Raw genomic sequence first — 20,763 nt, 5'->3', positions numbered from 1 at the left:
ATTGAATTGCTTTACTAATGTACACAGTAAGAGAGGATACTAATATATGCAAGAAAAGAATTGACACCAGGAAGTCACTTGTATTTGGATCACTTTTCAGAGGACTGTGGTGTTGTACTTTGGGCTTGTGGTTTATTAGGATGCTCACTTCAGCTGTTGGTGACCCAGATATTTTGACGGGAAGAAAAGAAAGGCTTACTTCCAGCAAAGAGGTTGTGTTTGAAATATCTCTTAAGTTTCCAGTTCTCCAGGCAGGGGATGCTAAAAGTTCTCCAGGAGGTTCTTAGCTTTGTAGAAACCTTGGCATGAGTCCAGGTCTCATAGTAGAGATTATCTACTTTCAGATAATCCTCTGTATTGAAAGAGCCATGGAACAGTGTTCAGAGGAGTTTTGGAGATTCTGTGTATGGTTTTTACCCTGCCTCCCACCGCAGTCTTTCAATTTGGAGTCATAGATCAAGGAAGTTTAGGAAGTTAAACAATAGGGGGTCAATGTTTGGTGTCAAATGGTTGCAAAAGGTATGAACTAGTTTAAACGCACCCTCTCTCTCACGCACACAAACACACAAGTGTAATGGGGGATGAATGTGCTTAATTTACATGCTCAATGTTTTATGTTGATGTAATATTGAATAAGTTGTGTTTTTATGTTAAAATTCCTTTTGAATTTCCCCCAGTGGCAAAGAATTTCCTCATTAACAACTATTGGTCACAGAAATTATTTAGAGATTTAATACAGTATGTATATTAATATACAGGACAAATATAATCTTAGAAAGTTGTTGAGTGCATCCTTCATCATCAAATGTAAATTCAGCTACAATAAAATCAGTGTTGTTTTTATTCAGTTAATGCTGCCAAATGGCTTACAGTATCTCCTTGAAGGTGATCCTTGCAAGAAGGTATGCAACCATCAAATATTTCTCTTTTAAAAAGAACAACATCCAAATTTGACTATGAGGATTTTACCACAAGCTCTGCATATTAGGGTATTACAGACTGAAGTGGAAAAAATACACTGATAATAATATATCTTGCTTAAATAACTGCTAATCAAGAGGCATTTTAAAAACTCCTTGAACCATGAACTTACAATTTGTATCACAAATTCCCCTTGAGCTCTTATTATGGACCTATATGCTTCAGGAATGGTGGTCTCTTACTATTTTATCTATATGTCAGTTATATACAGTTTTTGGACATTTTGAACCTTTGGGAGAAGCTTTTCCCAATTTTTTTCCGCGGGGGGCGGGAGGAGATGAGAATTTTTCAGAATAAACATAAAAATGCAATATTTGTGCCCATTACCAACTGAAAGTAATTTTCTAATTATTATTTTAAGAATATAAACTGCATTAAATAGAACTTGGCTAGACAGCTTTTTAAAATAAATAAATTGAATTTTAATTTGCTTTTCTGAATTTCAGTTTTTGTTATGTATGGTGTGAGAATATCCTTATTCAGAAATACCTGAACTATACTTTAATTTTGCTGGTTTATGAGGAGTAAACAAAACAATGCCAATCAAAACAGGATAAACCATCAATATTAGTAAAACAAAGAACAAAGTAACACAAAGTTTCTCATTGTACCTGGCAGCTGTAACACACCCATAAAGGGAAACCAAGATCAGATATTACAATGATCTGATATTGTATATTAATCTTACCTAAAGATCATCTTCTTACATAGAATTTTGGAGCAATAAATATATGAAAACCCTGTGTTACATTTATCAATTTTTCAAAAATAAAATATTTCATAATCCTTGTTTCAATTTTCAAGAAAAAAAAAACTATGGGAGGATTTCCACCTTTATTTTTTATTGGCCTTCTTATAGATTCCCAGCATTTTCAAGCTTGATTTTCAGAGACTTATAAAGTAATTTTCTCAAGGGTGATATAGTTATTTTCAATACTCTCAAATATTTTAAAATTAAAAAATAATGCTTTCAGAAAATTGATTGTGTGGTATAAACATCAAAATCTGAAGCAGTTGAGGAGGAGGAGGAGGATTAACCTCTCCTGCTGAAGCTGACTTCATGGAATTTGAACTGCTTTTCAGCTTCACAGTTCAGAAGTGGTTTGAGGATTTGGTGTGGGGGCAGAATAAAGAGAAGCTGCAGTGAGAGCAGAAATTTCCTTTTGAGTTGCTCTTGGGTCAACCCTCAACCTGCTTTTTAAGTCAGGGAGGCCGAACAGCAGTTTGGGGGCTGCCTTGCAGCATCTCCTACTAATATGCTTTTCAAACTTTTCTTTTTTCTTTTTACTTACTTGGCAGAGTAGGAAAGTGAGCAGTAGATAATATTAAAATATATCTTGGCCTCTGGTACATATTGATTGGTGTTGCAAGTTAATTTTAATCCCGTTACATTAACTGCAGCATTACAAAGTAAATCTGTTATAGTTCATTGCCTTCCTTTAATGTGTATAAGGAACTGCGTTGATTTCCAACATTTTCTTTTATTTCATTAGATGAGTCAAAAGAAAATGTAAACTGAGCAGATTGTTTCTTTAAAAGCTTAGTGACCAGAACAATACCTCTTCAGTTTTAAAATTGTATTACTTTTTTAATGGTTCTTCTAAATCAATTTTTATATTTTATAATTTAGATTACAGTAACTAGTAATGGGGCATCATAATAATCTCACAACTCAGCTTTCATTTTGGTAATGAAAAGGCTTTTATGTTCACCATATGGAAAGTATATGGAGTATCTTCAGTAGTTTTTATAATAGAGGGAAAACAGGAAAGGGTGTTTGGCTCTCTTTACCATTTAGATTTTAAAGTCCAATTCTTTGCACGTACTGTATTATACACAATTAGATTGCACTGACTATGTCAGACTCCAATTTAACAGTGTTTAGGATCACAGTTTTAAGATTGTTGGTTGTATTTAAGCCTCCAAGAGTTTATGCTGAGAGACAAAAGTATTCAAAAGGTTCAGAAGCTTTGTGTTAAACATTCAAGCTAAAGTATCAGTAGCATTCAAGCAAACTACCTAAATGTGGATATGGGTGAACAAGCTAGAAAAATAATACTGTTTTTTTCTATTTCTTTTTGAATCCATCATTCTGCAGAATAATTTGTTCCTTTTAGAATGCAATTTTATATGTAATTGTTTCAAATAAGATTTTTAATGTTTGTAACATTTTAAAAAAATAACAGAAATCTCTGGTCTATTTTTCCTTTATATGGTTGGTATAAACTTGCCTGGCATATTAATAACATTTGTGGAATTATAAACATTTGCTTGTATTTTGAAAGAGGCCAAATGGAGTGTGTAAGGAGAACATAAAGGCTCGGCTGCATTGTGATTTATTTTCGTGCTTAATTCTACCACATGCCTCTGAAGGTCTATCTTAGGTGATAGATTGGTTTCTGCAAATAAGTACTTTAATGAATTGTCTGCATGCTTCCTAATTAACTAATTTCCTAAATGTGAAAAACAAGATTAAAAATCGTCAAAGGATACTAAGCAACTTAAGGATCATTGTTCACATGTAATGCTAAAAATTAAGCAGACATCGTAATTTTTAAATACAGTGCTTAATTACTACAGAAAGCAATGATGTATCTTTTGACAATATATATTCTAAAAAGTGGGTTATAATAGAAGTTATCTTCCTTTAAAATGGCCAGTCGTGTGAGCCATAATGTTCATTGATAGTAAAATCAATAGAGCATTGATTCTGGAACTAAATCCTTAGAGACTTTTGTTCAGGATAGCCCAGTAAATACAGATTCCTGTTCGGTGTGGTTAGTACATGAATTTTCCTGCATCTGAATTGGAGTCATATAAAACAGGTTTTTAGTATGTGTGAATTTCAGTGTGGGCTCTCAAGGCTTATGATAGCTCTGAAAGATAAAGAATTAGTGATATATATATTCTTGCTATTTCCTACAAAGCACGGAAGAAATCCTATAGATTGTAATGGTCCTTACGTTTCACATTTTTATGTACTTTGCTTACAATATATTTTCCTATTTTCTCATTTTTTATTTTTAATGTTATTGATGCAGTCTGAAAAACATTCAAAAATCATCTTGAAATATCTATATTTCTTATCCACTTTGAGTAAAAACAACTTTTGCTAAATTGCTGAGGCTTGGTTTTTTCTTAAGGGGGGAAATGTGTCTTAACAGCAATTGTCTAACAGATGAAAAAAAATCAAGAAAATTTATGATGTTGCACATCATTTCTAGTTTTTAAATCTGCACAAACCATGACAGAATCAAATGTAGAGTTATGTAATATTTATTTGGCTCATATTTAGTAATAGAAATTAGTTGAATATTTTTGCTAACAATTTTGACATGCAATTAAGAATTCATTTAGAAGAAATTGATGTTTACTGAGTTTTGAAACTGTTGAATAAAATTATTTTATACCAAGTTTTTTTTAAAAAATGGCAAAAATCACTTTTCCTCATTAATCTATCTCCAAGGTATCAATTTAATAACTATGAAAGTAGCTACTGCAGTTGTTGCATTTAAATTGATTTACATGTCAAGACTGGCAGTTTAGCAGCTGTGCTATTATTCCTGGATCGGTCAATTTACTTGAGAAAAACCTACTACTGAGTTCTACTGACCTGCATGACAATATAGGCCCTATTTCTATTCCTGTAATTAGGCCTGCACCTAACTCAGAATATTTTTAATTAAAATATTTTGGTCAATGTGTTGCACCAAATTAGGCCTTTCAGTGCAGATTTAATTCTGCAAGTAGCGTGATTAGAATATACAATGAGCTGTGTTGCATTTAGGGTTAATTTGAACATACAGTATTTTAAATGTCTTTATTCTAAGTGTTGTAAATGGTAGAGTCATCCATTTTCCTATTAAAAGATATCTATGCTGATAGGAAATGTGGAATATGTGTTTGTAGATGTGGTGTATTTTAAATAAGTTGTACAATACTTGAAAGGGGAATAAATCTAGAAAAATAAGTTTCTAAAATGAATTTTTATATAAAGCATGGGAGGAAAAAAGCAAGGCAGGTTCCCCAGTAAAAAAGAGAATTTGTAGCAGGCTAGTATTTCAAGTAGCAATTTTCTACAAAACAAGTGGATCACTAATAAATTACAGTTGATTTCTAAATTAATGTTCATGTCAAAAGAAAAAAGGTTTGCTGAAACTGCATTTTTTCTGCGTAGTAAAGGTTGCTTCTTTGTATTTTTTTCCCCTATAAGTTGAGGAATCTTTGCAAGTAAATGGATTTGGTGGCGGTTGTCTTTCCACTTAAAATCATTCCTTTGTAATTCTTTTATTCTGGGAACATGACCAGTGATTGACAGGTAGGTTGAACATATGGTTCATTGTAGAGAAGAAACACTTCTCAAGTGAATCAATTGGGGGAGCTGTAAGAACAGCAGAGTCACCATTTTTATGCAATTCGCTGGAGAACATTTTCACAACAGGCTGGTTATAGAATTCTGTCTATCCCAGAAACCCAAATTAAATGTTGACAAAACATACTCTCATAGGAGCTTAATTTTTTAATAAACATGGATGAGTAAAACAGGATTGTCATTCCTGTGTCATTAAATGATTTAATTTTAGCTATTTGATGAGTTTGTTTGTTTTTAACACCGTAGGTATGATGATATTCTGATCAATGGTCTACCAGATTGGCGTCAGCCTGTATTTTACTACAGGCGAGTGAGGAAAATGAGCAATGCCGAGTTGGCATTGCTGTTATTCATTATCCTCACAGTGGGCCATTATGCCGTGGTTTGGTCAATCTACCTGGAAAAGCAATTGGTAAGTATTGGTAATAAGCTCCATCTAAAATCACTGAAAAATTGTAGATTCTTTATTATTCATATCTTTTTTTAAAAAAAAAACTGATGGCTTACCGACAGTATGGTTCCAGAATATACTTTCAGTAACTGAGTAATTCCCCCACAAATTGTATGTAAATTGCTGCCTTTTAAAAGATTTGCAGCATTAAAAGAAAGTAAAAGGTACGTTTTAGAAACCTGTTATGTGATAAACTGATGAAGTGCTTTAAAAGCTAGCAGTTGGAAACCAAAAAATCCTTGGGAACTGTACAAATATGAGTTTTGGGTTCTTTCTCTTGTCTCCTTCCCCCACTGCTTCGTATTTGAAATTCATCCTCTCTCTGGCTCTACGCTAATGGAGGTTTCTCCCCACCTCCAAACTGAAGTGTCTTTCAAACATGATAAATGTCCCAGGGTTCGAACGGTAAAATCACAGAAGGAAAGAAATGTTTTAAATGTTGGTTGCTTCTTGGAAAGAAAAGTAGTATTTTATTGTTTTATACATTTCATAATTTCAAAGCTACTTTGCCCCCCCCCCCCCCATTTTTTAAGGATATCTCTTTAAAGAAAAAGGGAATTGCAAGCTAAAGAGAAAGAGAGGAAACTTTGCTCCCTATAGATATACACTTGACTGACAGCTGGGCTTCATGTGTGTTTTAAGGAGTGGATGACATAGTAGCAGATTTTTTAAAATCACGTACTGCCCATACTTTTGCATAAATGGTGTTCCGTTTTATTCTTAATTGAACAATGAACAATTTTTCTGAGTGTTGCAATACGTACGCTTCTGATAACCTCTAACATTTTCCTTTCTTTATTTAATAGGATGAGCTACTTAGTAGAAAAAAGAAAGAGAAGAAAAAAAGAACAGGAGGGAAGAATACAGATGAAGTGAAACTTGGTTTAGACAAGAATGAAAGGTGGGAACTGCAGGAAATCTCTCTCTGGAAGAATCACTGCTTCTGTTGAAAAGTGCTGAAATAATTTTTGACATACCAGGCATGTAAAGTAATCTGTTGCGAATATTTTGACACTCCTTGAAAATATTATTTATAGGGTTAAAAAACAACTCTGTTGACTATATTAATTATAATTATTTTTAATAATTTCACAGATGGAGGTGCATACTAATGGTACAAAACGAGTATAGATTTCGGGAAAACTATTAAGAGACTTTGAAAAATATCCAGAATTAATTTAATTGACTTCTGAGTTTATTCTTCAATGTTAGGAGCAGCATTTTCCAGAAGCGGCTCATTAAATCCCGAGTTGTCATTGCATTTTGTTTATGGAATTCACCCACAATTACTTTAACATTAGTTTTAGGTTGAAGTGCTAAAGGTATCAGTAAAATAGCCTTCCTCCTGAGGTCCAGCTTTCCTCCTTTTAAAGAGGTCGACAGCATGGGGTGGAGGAATACTGACATTCAGAATACGCCAAAAGATACCACCATTCTTTTTATTGATTCATAGAAAGAAATAAAGGGTTTAAATAGTTCACACAGTAGGGGCATGAACTGGATCAATGTAGGATCGAGCGCAGAGACTATTCTGCCTGTCTTCTGTTCTGATGACATCAGTGAGCAATGCTTCACCGAACTGCAAATGACATTAATTTTTATGTATTGGTTTGTTTATGCTACAGTCTTCATATCTGGTTGTCAGCACTTGTGACTGGTCTGATTGGTGGTTGGTCTCTCTCTTCTATTTCTGTTTTTCTCTGAAGCCATCATGAAAGGCAGAGGGGTTTATTTTTTGTGAGGTGCCTTTGAGAACAATGTTTAGGAAAGGCTAACTGAAGATATTTGTCTTTGCAGTTATATTCCATTAAAAATATTTACATGCTCCCCATGATAGATGGCTGGTTACTTTAGCACTTCAAATTCCTAGTTGGAAGCTTTTGGGGCAACAAAGGGAACAAGACATTTGTGATAATATCTGGAAACTCTTTTTTTTTTTTTACAGAATATTGGAGAAACCGAAGTGGCAGGATCTGCTTCCATTCAAGTTGGGTATATGGTTCTACCTAACAGTAAAATCATTGCCGCAAGTATTTCAGGTAAAGCAACAAAGGAATGTTCTATTTTTGCAGCTTTGTATAAAAAATCCTTGTTTTTAGTCTTATTTCATGTTGTCATGCTGAGTGAGTATTCTATAATTGTGAAATTTAAATTCACGATGGTTCCTATATTTGCATTGATTTATAAACACTCAGGGTGTTCATATGTCTACTAAATAAATGGGGGGGGGGGGATGGGAGGGCTTTCTTTAGAAATTCAGGACCAGCAGCAGACTGTTGAAATCTCGCTTCAGTAACTTATCACAAACCTTATCCCCTTCCACTAGTGTATTACTTCCATGTATTATTTGAGTAATTTTAAGAGTCTTAAAATGCACAATGCTGTAGTGTAGTGTTAAATATTGTGAGTGGGTTTGGGGGATAATGTACTGTATCAATTTTGAGTACTGCAGAGTATGTTAAAAGAGTTATTCCTGACCAATGTTATAAAACAGTATTGTGTTGTTTTCAAGGTTGCCTGTTAACAAATTTATAAAATGTGTTGCTTAAGATAACATTATGAATATAGCACCACAGCAGCTCAATAACGTATACATATATGTATTACAGTTGTATTTTGTGCAAGTTTCTATTTGTGTTGGTGATGAAGTACACCAGTTACATTTCAGATTTGCATTTTCTTAACTTATTAACCCTTCATACTGTATCAGTGTCTACATCAATATCAAGCTCTTATTGATGGCAGTGGTGCTGGCAGATTTATCTAAGATGATGGAGTAGGAAGGAAAAAATAAGCTTTTTAACCGTAGAAGCTCAATAGTTGGATCTGAAAAAGCTACAATGAATAGCTTTTGTGTGGCTGCCAAAGCTATATACAGATAGAAAACTGGATCCATCTGTTCTCTATTTCCACTTGCCAGAGTGGTCATGGGGAAACTGTTGAGACCCAATCAGACCGGAAACAACTTGTGTTGACCATACAGCCTTTTCTTGCTCTGTCCTCTCACCCATGAACAGGTCGCAATCATGACAAGGCTTAGTCTGTTACCTTTCCCCCTGTTTGGTTTCCTATTTTGGTTTGGGATCACTCCAATGTTTCCAGGAAGTATTGAACAATATGGCATTCTAGCATAAATCAAGTAGTGGGAGATTGCTTAGTGTTTAGGGCTGTTTGGTGAAGTGTGTTGCATTGAGTGGGAAGAAGAAATTCAAGTGTTAATTGTATGTGATGATAGGTTGTAGGAGAAAATACAGTTGGAAAATCAGGGTGGTTATGAATTTTTTTTTCTGTATTGGTTTTCTTTCTGGTTCAGCCTAGGTAATATGGGTTCTGTATCTCCTAACTTTTCCTCCTCTTCCATGGTGGAAAATCCAAAATAGATAATGAAATATTTCTTGTGCATGTTAAGGTATTAGGGTGTAAACAGATCTTGTATTCATTACTGAGACCTGATTGGAAGGGCTCTGTTCAAAGATCCATCTATGATCAATCTTGGAAAACGAACCTAGTGAGGTAGAGATGGCTGTGATTCAGTGTTGCTATTCTTATACATCGGGTGCATCTACCTTGTAAAAATAATAAAGTTTGACACCACTTTAATTGCCATGTCTTAGTGCTATGGAATTGTGTGAGATGTGGTTTTACAAGCTCTTTAGCCTTTACCAAAGAGGGGTTGGTACCTCACCAAACTACGACTCCCAATTCCATAGTATTGAGCCATAGCTTTTAAAGCGGTGTCAAATTGTATTAAACCTATTGCGTCAAGCGCAAAGTGCATTAAACCTATTGCATCAAGCGCAAAGTGCATTAAGCCCATAGAAACTGAAATGGAGATCAGAGTGCTCTCAACCTCTGTTTTTCTACAACTGTCATGAAATAGTGAATCGATTTGAAAAGATGATTTTGAAAAAGAACCCTCTGATATTGGTGTCAATTAGTATATCTGTGATAGATAGGGCTGACATATTCTTATCTCTACAGGTGGTAGCCAGAAGTATCTGTTGCAATACCATATTTGCCATATTTATGGTTTATGTCTGCGCTTCATTTAGGAAGAACTTATTTTTTTCACCCTGTAAGTTCTATAAAACAAAGAATCACATTAACTATTGTAATGAGGTGTGTGTGTGTTTGTGTGCAAGTAGAGAAAGAGCTGTCATTGAAAGATTGTTACATTAAAATAACAATCAGTAAAATCACAGCAACTTCCAACTGGGGTTAATAATGTCATAGGTAACACAGACCATGATCAGGAAAAGATGAAACTGTACAGTATATTTCATGCCAAGATTTAAAAAAGCAAAAACATTTTTGAATTTGGAAAGCCTTTGGTAGGTTTGATTTGGCTGTAGTTTGTGAGCTGTATTTTTTAAATTGATTACAACAGCCTGATAATCTGACCTGCTATAAAACCTCTGTGTCACTGTAAGCATAGTAAAAAATAATATATCATGTGTTTTGAATGAGAAGGTTGGAGAACACAGAGCAGGTTTTCCAATGACTGGTGGTATTGTTGGTGATCTTGCTGACTAACAGAAGGAGAATGTGGAGGATGAGGCAAGCCACATTTTGTGCCAGCCGAGCCTTCTGAAAACAGTCCTGCATTGGCCTTACTGTAGCTGATCCTCAAGGTTACCAGGCAGTTATTATACCAGCTATATCCCTGTCTTCAAGAAGAGGCAGAGGTTGAATATCAGATGCCATAGATAAAACATGCTCCTAGCAGCTACGCCATACATTCCCAAGAAAATTCTGTTATATATTTGGACAGAGCACAAAATAACAAATGCAATCCAGCATGTTTGAGTTTACCTCCAATTAAAACATTTTTGTGTAGGGAGAGGAGAGGAAGGTTAGTTAATTCCTTGAAAGTTTTAAGCAGCTGGATGTCTCCTCATTCTTGAAATCAGGCATTTTTCTCATGCCTGCTGCCACCTAATTAAAACTGTTTTGCGACTGCAGTGTAGTTCCTGTGAGAATGGGGGACCTCTTTTCACATCATTCCCTTACGAGCAACTCTGCACTAGGTCTCCTCCCACTCCAAAATGCTTTGCTCAAAGCTTAGAATATAGGGATTTTTTAAAAGAGTAAATGTAGGAGTAAGGCAGAAGCTTGAACAAGACACACAACCTATATGTGAGCCGAAGTGCTTTCCACCCATACTGCAGAAGAGCTCTTGGGATCCAAACCTGTGTCATTTTAATACAACCTAAAAGACATGTGAGGTGTAAGGTGACTAAATATCCATTTACATGAATCACGTTGCAAAGCTGCTACCTACATCTGATTGTCATTTATTCAACTGAATGTGCTCCATCGCTCTTGCCCCTTCTTCTTCCCCCTCCCCAATTCTAATACATGAAGGCACTTAAAATAATTAAGGTACTTCTTTACTTTGGAAAACTGCTTTGTATGCATGTCCACAGGTTAGCTGTTGTCATTTTATTCTTCTCTGCTATGCCAGCTGTTCCCTCTTCTTTGGAGTTAGAAGAAAAATAGTCTGCAGCTTTCACAGCATTTTTGAGAGCTTTATTTTTAATTATTTTGTGGACAATGGTGTTAGGAGGAGGCAGATTAAGATGGATTTCTGATGCAAGGAGAGCTGATTGCTATGTTACCAAGCGGAGGAGAACACAGTCCAGTCTGCGCATGCTTCTCAATCCTTTGCCACTAATGAAATGTCTGAAGTGGGGGACGTAGCAGTTCTTGTGAAACCCATGTGTTCTCTAGGGTCATCCAAACACAAAGATCTCACTGTATATGAGATCTGTAAAATGCTGGAAGTACTAGAGATTTTTCCCAGTCCTCCTTACATGGGTTTGAAATGTTTACTTTAGATACGGGATTGAGAGCCTTCTCCTTGCTAAATTCTATAACTTGAACTATGGTTCATAGAGTCAGAACCTCCGTTCAAAGGAATGACTGTTTTTGCAGTTCCCTCTCCATGATGCATCAGTCTGACTCAAATCTCTCCTATGTGCTCACATACTTGATTTGAATGGCTTGCTAAAATCACATGGGACATGCTGTCAGTTATTTAATAAAGCTATTTAAATGGTTCAAGCAAATAAGCAAAAGATGGGTGAAAGATATTAGTCAGGGGAATTCTTCCCTTAACATTAGCTTTAGTATGTATTTACAGTTCATTCATACATTATATATCTGCCTTCATGTGTGTTTAGCAGCCACAGGAAGCTCATAATATAAAAAGACTTGCAATAAAAAGTCATACTGAATTCCCAGAGTAGTTTCTGTTTTCTCCTCCTGGTATCCGCCTTATTTCTGTCATCAGTTAAAACAATCTGTGGGAAAGATGACAGAGGTAACTTATAAGGGGATGAACTCTTCCTCTGTCAGTTTTGGTTGTGTGCAGAAGAAATCTTCAATGGTTGAAGCTTTATCTGAGACTGGCTATTTGGGCAACAACTGGCCAGGGCTAGTGTACACTGCTCTCTGTAGCCCTTTCATTCTAAATACAAAGAGCAGATATCCTTGAGTTTGATGCAAGAAAGAAAGTTATACATGTATTCAAACGGCAGCACATTCACTTCCAGAGTTTTGCTGTTGTTTAGTTGTGTGCATTTGTAAATGCCTTAATTGATCTGTGCCTTCAGTTCCCCAAAACTAAGGAACTAAACTCAGGTGATGTGTTGTTGTGGCTACTGGGAAAATGGGTTTCCACCCTTCAGTAAACTCAAGAATGGCAAATCTTCTATGATTAAACAGTTCCTTTTCTTAATTACATTTTCAATAGTGAGAGTTTACAGTAACATTTTACTTTAATTCAACTTTTTCATTGTGTTTCTTTGACTATGACATGGTGTGCAAATTACTGTTCTTTTTTTCCTCTTTATGTGTAACAAATGTTCACTTTTAATTGATTAATTCAACCCAACACTTATTTTTTCCTTTAAGTGATTAATTTCTGGGACTTGAGGTTAAAATGGTACCATTGCAGTGAGCTGCTTTTGAGATGCTAATATCATTACATTTTTCTTAAAGGAGGCCAGACAACTCTATGTAGAATATAAAGAAACAAAAATAAAGGAGAAAGAAGAGGCTTTGGCTAGAGCTGAACTGGAAACACTTCAGAGTGAGTCTCTTTATATGCTTTTCCTGATCCAGTTTAATTTTTTTAAAATAAGAGTTGGGAGTTAGAGAAACTTCCAAATTCCTCAAATTTAATGTGAGTAATTACTGTTTTCTGCGAAGCACAAGAATGAGTTTGCTTGGGATCAGATCAAGTGCTGTATGAAATTGTTGTAGAAATGCATTAGTAGAAATGCTCGTGATGTGTCCCAGAAAATTAGTTGAGTCAGATAATATTGTGATGAAATATGTCAGAAATGCAAGCGGTCCCAAAAATCAGATGTTTTTGTGTTCCTTTCCTGTTTTTGTACCTGTCTGGAAATAATTCAAATGACAAATTTTATTACAATTCCTAATTAGTTTGATTTTTAGGAATTGTAAAAATGTGCTGAAAATTATATACATCTTTGAGAAATGTTTATAGAAAACCTCCATATACAAAACATGAAGATTAGTGAGATTTCTTCAACTACTGAAACACTATTTAACTATAATATATGATGTTGCATTATTATTTGGAAGAGGTAGGAACGTTCTTTTAACTTTTTTTCTGATAGGTTTGTTTTGTAATGCAAAAGAGGGAGATTCAGTACTCTTTCCATGGTACTGTATTTTTTATAATTTGTCCAATTTATTTCTTTTTTACAATGCTAGAATGTATATCTAGTTTCTTCAGTTTGTGTTATGGCAATAGGAGGAAACTACAGTTACAATTTCAAGTTGTAACTGTGTTTTAACTCTGTTATTGTATGGATTCCTGCCTACAGTAGGTTTAACTTTTAGTCCATTATAGAGGAAATAAGGGCATAAGGATTATATGAAGCTGATTAGATTTGAATGTTTTGCACTGGAATCAGAGAGAACCTTGATTGGGTTAATGATACATAATATTTCTGCTCATAAGGAAATACTAAATAATCCAATTTGTTATAAAACAAATCACTCAGGCAGTTTTATATAAGTATGTATTAAATTGCATTTTGATCCAGCCTATCTCCAAGATATTCAGGAGGGCTATCTGACAGTGCTCCCAAACCCTGGAGTCTTTTATTTTGATGAGATCCATGTCAGGTAGATCAGTAATAGGAAGAGTTTTTGGATCAAGGCTGTCTGGGCTAAAAATCTGTTACAGCTCTATTCTAATGTAAAAAAAAAGTGCTAACAGTTGTATATTGGGTGGGAAGTGAAATAACTATTATACAAGACATGAGATCGAAGCTGTGATACCCGTTGCATATTAGTCAGCTATGCAGCTGTGTAATCCACCATTACTACACTAATATATCTATATTTACACCATTCTAAAAAGTGTATAGTATCTTGATGCTGGTGAATGTAGTTCATGGCCCTTGACCCATTCATACAACTAAGCGACCCTTTCCTCAACACTGCTGCTATGTTAAGTAGCGTAACTAGTTTTACCTATATGTTACTCAAAAGTAACGTTTAGTTCTCTATGGGGTTTATTTTTAAATGTGCATAGGATTGCAGATTTAGTCTAAAGTCCAGTTTTAACCATAACAAAAATCTGCATTTTAGCCTATTATCCATAAACCTAGTTATCAGGAGTTTCTGTTTCTTCTTCATCATAGCTGGGAAGGCATCCAAAGTTTTGCTTGCACTTTCATGTAACTTCTTTTCTGAAAAAGTACATTGTCATATATATATATATATATATATATATATATATATATATATATATATATATATACACACACACACACACACACACACACACACATACATACATACATACATACATATATATATACACACACACACACACACACATTTTAGTTATACTTTAGTTATTGAATAAGCAAAGCATATATATATATGCTTTGCTTATTCAATAACTTAAGTCCAGGATGGATGATTTGCTGTCTGAATTAACCTTTTTTGGTGTAGTAGATTTCTGAACCAGTGCTTTGGGGTAGAGTTAGTAATTGAAGTTATGTTTTGTTTTACAGAGGAAAAGAAACCCAAAGTCAAGAAACCAAAATCTGAATTTCCTGTTTATACAGTGACTGAAACAAATGCATATATGCCATCATATGATAATAGCACATCTATTGAAGAGATTGAAGAACAGGTGGATGATTGGTTGGAAGATAGGAACAAATCAGCAAAAAGAAAGGTAAGTTACTTATCATTCAAAAATAGAAATGGGGGCTAAGATCTGATTGAGGCAACTAGTATTCTTTAATAAATCACTTCATTTTCCAGTACATGCAGTCCCCTAGTTACAAACAAGATAGGTTCTGTAGGTTTGTTCTTAAGATGAATTGTTTGTAAGCTAGAACAGGTACATTTTTTAAGGATAACTCCAGCGAATTCATACTCGCTGGAGTTATCCTTAAAAATGTGTGTATATCAGCTTTGGATAGCATAGGAAAGAGTTAACATCTCTGTGGTGTTTGTTTTGTTATCTGTGCCCCTGTTAAGATTTCACATCACTTTCTGTCACTGTGATAATTGGATTTAAAAAAAGACTTGTGGGTGCAAGGATTGATGATAAAGCTTCGGTGCGGTGGATACACCTTTTCCCCATAGTAACTCTTTCAGGAGTGAATTTCCCTTCTTAGGGGAAGATTTCTCTCACTTCTTATTGTCTCACCCCTGTTCTTAACTATGAGATGTTTGTGAGTCGGATGTATGTAACTCAGGGACTTCATGTATTAATATTCCTTCTTTCTTTCTGTATATCCCTATATTAATAAATATGCCAAGCAATATTTCAATAAAATTATTTTAAAAGAAAAATTGAAAAAAGAAGGAATAACAGCTTGTCCTATCAGAAAACAGCATTCGGCCAAGTTCACTGGAATAAAATGCCTTCATTGTCTGTCCAAATGCAAACAGCAGTGTATCCAGATGAACTTTGTTGGGTTTTTTTAAACAGAATATATTCCTTTATTCATGAAACAATCCTATATATTTGCTTAAAAACAATCCAACACATTTTGGGATGTCACTTCTTCAGAGACTTTGATTGGTCCTAAGTCACTGCTAGATGTTTAGAGGTCAGAAGGGAATGGGGCCAAAGAGTGTGCCCTCAAAAGGAAATGGACCCCAAGCTGGTAAAACTAGATACTTAGCCTGTGGCCCATCACAAAGTGTTTCTCAGTGGAACCTGTGCCTGAAAGAAGGAAAATTGCACTTCCACTTCTGTCCTGCAGTAGCATGTAATGGAGACCACAAGGGTCTTCACATGCCAGTGATAAGATTGATCTCAACAATATTGGCATCTGCATTCAAGAACCTGTTATGGGAAAAACTAGGCAGTGGGCCTCCAAAGCCTTTAAAATTTGTAGTGTTAGTAACCCAAGCACAAGAGCTAAAGGAGCAGGAATGCTGGGGGACCAAGATTGTTTTGGTCCCACTCCCACATCAAACAAAAATGGCTCAAATCCTAAACTAATATACCTCTAAGCATGTATTCTAGCCCTATCTTGCTGTATTTTAATGCTAGCACCCAACACAGTGTACCAACTGTTTTAGTATTGTAATGTTATGAAGCAAGAGCTTGGACTCTTGGAAAAGTCTGCTGGCCAGAATCAAACACAAAAAACAGAATACTATTTTCTGTGCTTCCGTGATACTGGTGATGAGGCAACTGTGAAGACGCAGAAGCTCTGGTCTATTGGACGCTGGGTGCCTAAACTCCCCATGATTGTTGCTTTTAACTTACATGTAGAGGAGAGACCCCTTTGTCCATGAAGGTTAACCATGAAGCAAGAACCTTGAGAAATCTGGGATCTTGTTCACATGAGTAACTCCCTGCAAACAGGAATTTATCTTCAGATATATAGAGTGAACACAGTAACATCAAAAGTTCCTTCTTGTTCTCATGTTGAAGAAAGTATAGTGACCCGAACAAGGCTTAAGTCATTGCACCAATTTTTCCCTTCCTGGGATAAGCTGTTAAGAGCGGCTACTAAAGTTTTGTGCTCTTTCTCAGTCATATTCCTTGCTGCTAAGAACTTGCTTCTTGAGAGAAGGAGGGATAAACTTGAGAGGATTTGCTCTTTCTTTACTGTGGGAAAAATAGTTTGCTGACAAACTGAGCTAAAACCAACTTTTGTTTGAATCACCTATATAGACTCTTATAGTTCAGTCCTATGAATGTGAACTCAGAGGAAGCCCCATTGTGTTCAGTAGGGCTTTTTTCATAGTAGCTATGTCCAGGACTGCGGTCTTAATGAAGCCTTTTTCGACTTGCCATTGTACTTAATTGTGATATACCATGTCCTTCTACGCAGATTCATTCTCTAGCAATTAAGAGTAGTTTCCTATGTTGCATTCTAGCATATGCAAATCTCCACTCCATGCATTATGACATGCTTGCATTCTTGTGAGACTGGCTGTATGAGTGTTTTTTCCCTCCCTCCCTCTGGTTTTAATTAGCCAGGAACACATACTAGTAAAAAGACTGAATTACTCTAGGAAGTACATCCATCCGCTCAGGGAGGCACATGTTAAATGCTCAAAGGGCTACATTTTTCCTAGTTTGCTACTGTATGCATAGTTTTATATATTTGGCAACACTATCGTTTGAATTCTCTGTTAAAAATTGTGCTCAGGGTAGAGTGAAAGAAGCGCAAGAGTGAGTGGTTTGCTTGGCATTAGAACAAAAAACTCTTCAACGTGGGCATTACTAAGACATGAAAGACAGATGGATTCTTAGGTGTGTGGCTCTACATGAGCCTAATAAGGCAATTGTGATTGGCAGCAATTCATTTACCACACATTGAGGGAGTGAGTCTTGGGCACTGCAGGGAACCAAAAGTGACCATTATCTTGGATTTGTAGAGCGTATTGCCAGTTACCAATGCATGAAGGAAGCCCAAAATCTTCCACATTTTAAAATTTCACAATGAACCATGTGATTTTTTCTGAGGGCTATATAAGGCTGTGTCATCTGATGTTTTTCACTGCTGCTGCTGCTGTTCTGCAGAAGGATACATGTTGAGATCGATCTCATTAGAATATAGCAATATGCAGAAATGTCAACAAAAGAACAGAAAAGTGAATATAAAATTTTGTAAGCTTTGTGATTTATTTGTTGAAAAAAATACATAGCAGGAGTCCCAGTCAAGCATATGGAAGGGAACTTCTTGTGATCTAGGGTGCTTTGAAACAAAATTATAAAAATTCAGTTTCTGAGGGAATCAATATCTGTGTAATATAGGTTTGTGTTGACTTTTAAAGTGGTATTGGTCAAATAAAGGACATTGCTTGTTCTGTCTGCTTGCATTGTACTGATTTCTCCATTACTGCATGCTGAAATGTGTGATGGATCAATTGCATACATGGCTCCACAAGACCAGAAACTGATGGATACACACACACACACATCTTCAAGTTTTTTGTTGAATTATGGTAAACAATGTGCATGTATATACAAGGAATAATCATAGTTGATTTACCACTGCCTTCCTCTGAAATTTAGCACACAACAGTTTGGTTTAGCACACAACAGTTTGGTTTGGTATTGCCAGTTACCAATGCATGAAGGAAGCCCAAAATCTTCCACATTTTAAAATTTCACAATGAACCATGTGATTTTTTCTGAGGGCTATATAAGGCTGTGTCATCTGATGTTTTTCACTGCTGCTGCTGCTGTTCTGCAGAAGGATACATGTTGAGATCGATCTCATTAGAATATAGCAATATGCAGAAATGTCAACAAAAGAACAGAAAAGTGAATATAAAATTTTGTAAGCTTTGTGATTTATTTGTTGAAAAAAATACATAGCAGGAGTCCCAGTCAAGCATATGGAAGGGAACTTCTTGTGATCTAGGGTGCTTTGAAACAAAATTATAAAAATTCAGTTTCTGAGGGAATCAATATCTGTGTAATATAGGTTTGTGTTGACTTTTAAAGTGGTATTGGTCAAATAAAGGACATTGCTTGTTCTGTCTGCTTGCATTGTACTGATTTCTCCATTACTGCATGCTGAAATGTGTGATGGATCAATTGCATACATGGCTCCACAAGACCAGAAACTGATGGATACACACACACACACATCTTCAAGTTTTTTGTTGAATTATGGTAAACAATGTGCATGTATATACAAGGAATAATCATAGTTGATTTACCACTGCCTTCCTCTGAAATTTAGCACACAACAGTTTGGTTTGAGCATTGGACTACAACTTTGGAGACTACACTTCAGATTCCTATCTAGCCATGGAAACGCAGTGGGCAACCTTAGGCGAGTCACACACCTTTAGTCTCAAAAGAAGGCAAAGGCAAACCCCCTCTGAATAAATCTTGCTAAGAAATCCTTGTGATAGATTTGAGCCAGGATCTCCATAAGTTGGAAACAACTTGGAAGGCAACAAACCATCATAAGCTGCTTTTTCTCTTGATGTGAACTGGAGAAAAGAATGTTATCAAGTGACATGAAGGTAACTGGATTTCTGACTACTTATAAGAAAATATAATAATCTACTTAAATGTTTGGTATGAAAACAATGCAGCAAATCTAGTGATAAGACATTTAAATGTAGCATGTGAGCTTCAAATCTGCATAGAGATACAAATTTTTCAGTTCCTTTTAATGAGAGTTGTCACTGTGTTGCTTAAGAGCTTGCTTTGAAAAATCCACAACTTTCAAGAGCAGTTTCAGACAAAGAATATTGCCGTTTGTTCTACCCAACTGATCCATTTGTGATTAGTGTCCTGTATCACAGTTAAGTAAGTCCCCATGTAACAGTAATAGACCTATGTTTCCAGGTGATAAGAAGAGCAATGTAATATTTTAAATGTAGTCTGTGAAAATGTGAGAAATGAATTGACTAAGGGATACTTTGGAAAAAGCTGTAATGCGGACACTACCTTAGTTGTTGTACTTGACTTTATCATAGTTTAAATTACTTAGGAATCTCTCTTGGATATAAAGTGGTATATAAATTTTGTTTATGCATGCCCCTGACAGGAATAAATAAAAGACATTATCAATTGTGAATCCTATCAGATGCAGAGAATTGTGGAACTGTGGGACATAATAGTGCATGTTAAAATCCCAGGTCTGCCCCTGGCTTGATGGAGTCTAAGTGACAGCTTCAGTCATACTTTGTGCAAAGCTTGGAGGAATTACTATTTGGGGCTACTACTTCTAGAATCCTTCACCCACCATGGCCAGGGTGGCTACAGCCACTGCAGTCCAAAAAAGTAAGTTTTCCGAACTCTGATTTTGTGATAGTGTTTATGATGGATTTGAATTGGCCTTGTTTGTATGGAATGTTTCATTTAGAAAAGTGTTTGGGAAGTGTTTTAAAATGGTAACCTCTGATCATGCACCATTTTGTCATCCTTACTCTCTGTGTTTTGGGCTTTTATGTAGTTCAGTATTTTTGTCAGATTCGGTTGAGGATAAAGCAAGGATACGCAGATTGCCTTGTTTAGGCAGAGCTTTTAATTAGTAGTTATCTCTGTTTTGTTTGAACAGTATTGTGGGAAGGTAGATATCATTGTCTCTCCTGTTTCATCAGATTAATCTGTTGCTTTATATAATGTTAAGACATCGATCATGTTACTCTGTTGCTTTTTAATTATATACCTTCCTGTATTCCTTCTAAGAAATCTCCGCCTTATTAGCTGGATTAAAGAGAAGACGGGCAATATGTTTTGGCAGTTTTTGGCTAGAATTCAAGCCGTATGCATTTGTATTGCTTGCCTGGTGTTTCTGTGAGCTTGTTTCTGCTTAAATGAAAAACAAAACATGATGCAAAACAAAACACAAAACAGTAGCAGTGAACATAGTAGAGAACATTCTTTCATAAAAGCACAAGAGCAGCCCTAATGTCCTTCTTGAATAGGGTTTGTCATCTGTATGTGTGAATGCAGAGACTTCTAATG

The 20,763-nt window shown here is 35.5% G+C and overlaps 1 protein-coding gene across 4 annotated transcripts in view; it reads left to right on the top strand.

Annotated features, from left to right (window-relative positions):
• The window catches only part of dnajc1 (DnaJ heat shock protein family (Hsp40) member C1), a 198,570-nt gene that overhangs the window by 137,366 nt on the left and 40,441 nt on the right, over positions 1-20,763 (top strand). For all 4 annotated transcript variants that reach the window (XM_062984451.1, XM_062984450.1, XM_003222069.4 and 1 more), the window contains exons 4-8: positions 5,600-5,765; positions 6,611-6,705; positions 7,750-7,843; positions 12,807-12,897; positions 14,864-15,030. In XM_062984451.1, coding sequence (XP_062840521.1) covers positions 5,600-5,765; positions 6,611-6,705; positions 7,750-7,843; positions 12,807-12,897; positions 14,864-15,030 — 613 coding nt within the window. The remainder of the gene's footprint in view (positions 1-5,599; positions 5,766-6,610; positions 6,706-7,749; positions 7,844-12,806; positions 12,898-14,863; positions 15,031-20,763) is intronic.

This window comes from Anolis carolinensis, chromosome 6, assembly GCF_035594765.1.
Source record: "Anolis carolinensis isolate JA03-04 chromosome 6, rAnoCar3.1.pri, whole genome shotgun sequence".
Lineage (NCBI taxonomy): Eukaryota > Metazoa > Chordata > Lepidosauria > Squamata > Dactyloidae > Anolis > Anolis carolinensis.
This window is presented reverse-complemented; position numbering and strand designations above follow the sequence as displayed.